The sequence below is a fragment of the Copidosoma floridanum genome, unplaced genomic scaffold, assembly GCF_036245765.1.
Source record: "Copidosoma floridanum isolate Cflo_tuat_1 unplaced genomic scaffold, Cflo_Japanese_pri ptg000020l, whole genome shotgun sequence".
In the NCBI taxonomy this organism is placed as follows: Eukaryota; Metazoa; Arthropoda; class Insecta; order Hymenoptera; family Encyrtidae; genus Copidosoma; species Copidosoma floridanum.
The window spans coordinates 32,776,324-32,782,500 of NW_028321897.1; the positions used below are offsets into that span (position 1 = coordinate 32,776,324).

The following is a 6,177-nucleotide window of genomic DNA, read 5'->3' on the forward strand; positions in this document are numbered from 1 at the left end:
TATGCGCCTGCTTTTTCTGTAATTCACTTACGGCAGAGTACAGGTCAGGATGTGCCTTTTGAACTAGAAGATTGAATCGATTGTGCCACTCCTCGCTCAGGTTATTCGTATTCAGCGTTCCTTCCTCTACCAGGTCGATAGATCACGTAATGTTCCCCTGAATAGTTACCCTAATATAATATCGGTTAGCCGCAAAATTTTTACCAGCAAAAATGGAACCGCAAAAATGATTTCCATCGGCGCTTCCACGCCACTAAATATTTGACAAGGGATAAATTAATTTTTAATATTAACACGTGCCATGTTCTTTCGATCGCTTGTTTAACTGTTTGGAAATGTATTTTTATGGTTTTTTTATCTCCTTTTTCTCACTCTGTGTATGTATCTTTAATAAAGAAAACAATTTAAATGCCAGATGTGGAGCGTGTATCTTTATTTTAATAAAAAATTGACGACGTTTCGCCACTCAAGGAGGCTTCTTTAAGATACATTAACTTGTATATTTGAATGATACAGTGGCGATATAATATCTCGTTATTTTAAGGAGGTTCCAGCGCCCTAATGTCACCATAATGGACATTTGTCATTAAGGAGGCTTCAGTGAGCACTAGTACTAACCCAAAAATAATTGTGTCAGTTGGTATTACTGCTGTAAGTATATGTGCGAGCACAATCATGTATGTATGTGTGTAACTGTAAGAACTTTATGCTAATACAAGTAGAATACAAGAACTTGATGAATACTTTACGAAATATCTTGAATTTTTTCAGGGTTACCTATATTTTTCAAGGTACCATCTGAAAGCTAAGATTTCTTTTTATAAATATCAAGCATTTTTTTCTCATTTTTGTAAATTTGAAAAAAAAAATTTATTCAGGTTCCGTCACGTAATCTAGGGTACCTCCAGCTGCATGTAATTAATCATGGTGCAAGTTTTCTACAAGAAAGATTTGTAATACGATTTTCAAGTAAGATGGCTTGCATGAATCTGACAATAATCTTCATTGAAAAAAAAAAAAAAAAAAAAAAAAGTTTTCTGACAGAAGATTACTTGCAGTAAAGTAACGTAAAAATTACAAAAGTGTTTTGATGTAAAATATTCTACAGAAATCTGATGCAAAGCGAGCATTAAGTTAATTGCTGACGTTAATTGATAAAACCATAAACGTTCTCGTAGAGTAAGTGTGCAAAAATTTATGATAATGTATGTACAGTGAGGTATTTACACAAGAGTTATGGCTCATGGTTGATGTCAATTTTGCGAGAGTACTTGTATAACAAAGCTGTAATGTTTTGTTTATTACTTAAACTATGACTGAATTTTGCATGGAGTTAAATAATCAAAGAAGTGCATTATTATGATTACGTTTTCAAACAGCAGAAAAGTTATTGTATGATGATTACACAAAATGACCTGAACTTCCCAATACCATGACAAATTTTCTTTTTAAAAAAATTTTTGCTACTCCTAGACCAACAACTAAGCAGACTTGTTTAAAAAATCTTGCTTCTAGTGCGAAACACTTAAATAAATAAAAAATTATTTTTATTGTAAATGTAGGCTTTCAAAATTTTTATAATCAAATACAGAGATAGCGCTACCAGGCCAGTTAGACACTAGTATCATATATTTTTACTCTAGATCAGCTTGTATCAATAGTGACGTCTAAGTAGCTTGATTAGTTTTTAAATGGCAGAATTTTCAACAAGATAACTTTAGAGCTTTTTTAAAAGTAAACAATTTGAAAGAATAAGCAGTGATAAAATACTTCTATTTTAAAGGCTTAACGCCAAAAGACATCAAGTAAAAAATGGATAGTACATGGGAAGACTCTGCCCCATTTTAGTCAATGACTAAAAAGTAGGTTTCAGAGTTAAAATTGCGACGTACGAGCATGAGTGACGAGCCTTACTCTGAATACCTTGTAAAGGTGAGAATTCCACAGATTATTAAAAAAAATTTATTATATAGTATTGGAAGATTTCAGATTGAAGTTTTTTATGACAGAAGCTATTACAATATTAAAAGAACGTGCAGGTAATATTTTAAGTGATTTTTCGGCATTTGCCAGGTCTGTGCGAAATAGGTGCCAAGTTTGTTGACACCTGATACAACTGTTGCATAGAAAAATTGTTTCTATAAAAAGTTTGAAATTCTAACGTAAAAATACCATTAAATTTTTGAAACCACTTATTCTCATGGACATAACTTGGATACATTAATTGACTCCAGAAAGCAAATTGTAGACAAAACAGTGAATTGCGTCCGGTGAACTAACTCTAAAAACGGTCAAGTCAATTTTGTCAGCCAACAAATTTAAGACGAGTGGTTTCTACGCTGCACAGGAAATGATTTTGATTGGAAACTTAGAAAAGAGTAAAAGTATTACTAATGACTACTACGAAAGCTTACTATAACGTTTGAGTGATAAGGTGAACAAAAAAGACCTCATTTGACAAAAAAAACCGTGTTACATCGTGAAGCCCCACCCTAGAGGTCTTTAATGCCGTAAACAGCTATTTTAAGAATTATAATAAATGGCAATACAGAAGTAGCAATTAAAGTGGAACACCGATGTGAAAAATGTATCACCTTTTTTACAGACTATGTTAAGAAATAAATTCAAAAAATTTTTTTAAAACATTGTTTTTGTTTAAAAGGCCTGAAACATATTAGCCTACCCTTTTTACAGAGCATTCGACGAATCCTAAGATTTGAGACACCATAAAAGCAATATCCTTATAGCTTGCTCAAATCTAAAAAGCAAAGAAAAAATATAATTATTTTAACAGAGTGCTTAATTTTCTCGATCAATTAATTCTTTTTAATACTTAAATAAATTTAGTGAATTTTGTATAGTGTTTTGTAGGTATATAATACTATTAAACCAATTGAAGACATAAAGTACAAATTTAGCATAAGTCACCTTTTCTGAACACATATATGTACACTAGTGGGGCTCCACTTACCTGCGAGCTCCACGTGCCCACCCCTCACTTTTTAAATATCAGTTAAATACTTTATTTTTTTCAGTTTGCTTTTTGAAGTTACAAAAATAAAGAATCTGTGTAAAGTAGTTATAGAGTCAAAACAGAAGTAGAGATAACATATATAATATATAAGATAACATATCCAACATTCAAAAATACTTTAATAGCAATGGGTTCAATAGAACACGATAGCCAAATAGATGATATTTTTTAAGAAGCTAGTATTGTTATGTTATCATATAAGTTACGACAATTTTTTGCCTGGTTTTCAATTTTGGAAAACATCCAAGGAGATAAAATTTGGAAAACATACAAAAATCACTTTATGGAAGATTTTATGGACAATAATCAAAATCTTGCAGTTTTACATTTAAATGAAATTTTACAATTTAATGAATTTTCAAAATTAAATGTGAATAAACAGATAAAATTTTTTTTATTGATGGCCTAGGAAGTGCAGAAAAAATATTTCTTTATAAAACTTTGGTTTATCATTTTATTTCTAGTGGAAAAAATTTTTTATCCATGGCACAGACTGGTATAGCATCAATATTACTTACAAAAAGAATGACCAGTCATAGAACATTTCGTTTACTATTAGACTTAAACAATGTAGAAAGTTCGTTTTCGCAATTTAAATAAAAAAAAAAAAAATTAAAAAAAAAGTAGATTTAATTACATGGGACGAGGCTTCTATAATCTCAAACAAAGCCTTAGAAATAGTTGAAAGAACAGGGCGTGATTCATATGATACAAATATGCATTTTGGTAATAAATTAATTGTTTGAGGAGGCAATTTCAGACAGATTCTTTCAGTTTTAACAAACAGTAATAGAAACATGAATATACAAGAAAGTATTAAATCATCATATCGTTGGTCGTTGTTTCGTATTTTAAAACTTAATATCAATATTCGTTAAATTCATAAAACATTTTCAAAATTATGATTAAATATTAGAGAAGTAAAAACTGAATCATTTCAAAAATCAAATAAATGGAAAACAACTGATGTTTGTTCCGATATTTTTGGTAAAGATATCAACTTTTCAATAAATCGCGTTATACTTACTTTTCATAGCGAATATACTTATTTTTTAAATAATAAAATTCTAAATCATGTAAAAGGAGATATGAAAACATATTACAGCATAGATTATGCTACTTACAAGGGTGTTAATAAGTCTGATACTAATATTTATACAAAATTTCCAATTGAATTTCTAACCAATATTTGTGAAGGCTTAGCACCGAATGAGTTTAATTAAAAAATCGAAGCAATTATTATGTTGATACGAAATTCAAGTATAGTTGATGGCTTACGTAACGGTACAAGATTAGAAATTGCAATATGACTCAAATACAATGAAAAAGCAAAAATTATAACTGGAGAAAAAATTGGAGAGTTTTTATACCAAAAATAACTGTTAATACAGGAAATTCATCATCGTTATCTTTTATTGTATGCAGAAAATAATTATTTTTAGTCTTAGCATTTTTAATGACTATCAATAAATCTCGAGGTCAAAGTTTTAATAATATTGGATTATATTTGAAAAAACCACCGTTTTCGCATGGTTAATTATATGTCGCGTTATCAAGATGCAGAAATAAAAATGAAATTTATATTCAAATAAAACGTGATGATAATTTAGAAATAAAAATTACTGTTTGGGAAGAAATCTTTGACGTTAACTTATCTAAAGTTGATAAAAAACAAATTCAATTTCTTTACATTAGCAAAAGTATAAAAGTGTACGTAATATTATTACACAGTTCATTTGAATAATAAATAAATGTATTCAGGCAATAAAATTATAATTTAAATATCGTTTCATGACGATGCGCATTATTTGACATATTTATACGATTTCTATCTTTTCGTGGTAAATAGGGCTACGAGCGATGTCCACGGTTTAAATATTCTATAAGTTTATTCGTTGTTATTGATTAAGTATAAAAATATAATGTCATGTTGTTATACACATTTTATAATGCAATTAATAAGCTTTTAGAAAATTTAAGAAAAAAACGAATAGCACACCATAGCACTACCTTAACGATGGTATGGAAATGTGCTTATGTGCTACAAATTAGAGGCTTTCTTAAAACTGTAAGGAGAGCTTAGACAGAAGGTGCAAATGGTCATATAACTAGAAATGACATAAAATCCGATATAATGTTACCTCATTTAGAGATGCAACCGAAGGGTGACTGGAAGGAGTTCTTTAAAATTGTGTTGGATTATACGGTTATTGGGTTATGAGGTTATAAGGGGGGAGGGCAGAAAGGGACTCAAAAAAAATTTAACTTAATGAAAATAAGGTAAGAACTAAAAGTACGGAAATGTGTTAACAAATTATACAGCTAAGATAATTATCACATTAGAACAAGAAGTAAAAACATGGAGCTAAGGAGAGGTGAAAAGTGGCTGTTTAGAAATTGTGAGAGGGCTGAAAGGTTTTTTTAAAATTTAAAACTTAAAAAAGGTGCGAGAAGCAAACGGTGCATTGTTTTATTAAATCATTATTGAAGCAGAAACCTAGCGTAAGAAAAGTGTAAGACGTACGATAACGATGCTATCAGAAATCATTTTGATATACACACAAGACGAAGAAGAATCAACTTTAGCTTGTCTACTTTTTTAATTGTAGATAGTGCTATTACCGGAGCCAACCTAAGAAGGAATCCACTGCGATTGCTATTACCGTGACATCTACTCATTGTAATATATTATATCATAATATTATAAGAACTAAAAAAAAATTAATAGCAATGAATTATAATCCATCCCAATTGAGGAAAACTTGTCAGTGCGGTCTTGTGCAACGTCCTCTTTCTAGTCTAATTGCGCTCTGAATTTGGAAATCCAGGTCAATATAACGCTTACGCATTTTAATATCTTAATACACAATGCCGCAGCAGTTATTTTAAAGGTGACGGTAGCTACAGTAGCCCTGTCACCTTTATAAGCATTGGAAATATAAAAAAATATGTAGAAATACCATGAACTTCGAGCAAACTTAGTCGCACTTCATCGAGATAATTCCTGAAAAATGGCTAAATTTATTGCACCAATGAAAATTTTATTGATCAAATATTTGTTACCTTTAAATAAAACAAGCCATTCAAAATATGCTGGTCTAATAAAACTATTAACACTCTGAATGTTTGTTTTCAGTGCTTCT

At 30.0% G+C, this 6,177-nt stretch overlaps 1 protein-coding gene across 2 annotated transcripts in view; it reads right to left on the reverse strand.

Moving 5' to 3' along the window:
* The window catches only part of LOC106636375 (U3 small nucleolar RNA-associated protein 6 homolog), a 64,895-nt gene that overhangs the window by 42,296 nt on the left and 16,422 nt on the right, over positions 1–6,177 (reverse strand). For both annotated transcript variants that reach the window (XM_089593874.1, XM_089593875.1), the window contains exon 8: positions 6,098–6,177. This exon is cut by the window's right edge and continues 98 nt beyond it. In XM_089593874.1, coding sequence (XP_089450000.1) covers positions 6,098–6,177 — 80 coding nt within the window. The remainder of the gene's footprint in view (positions 1–6,097) is intronic.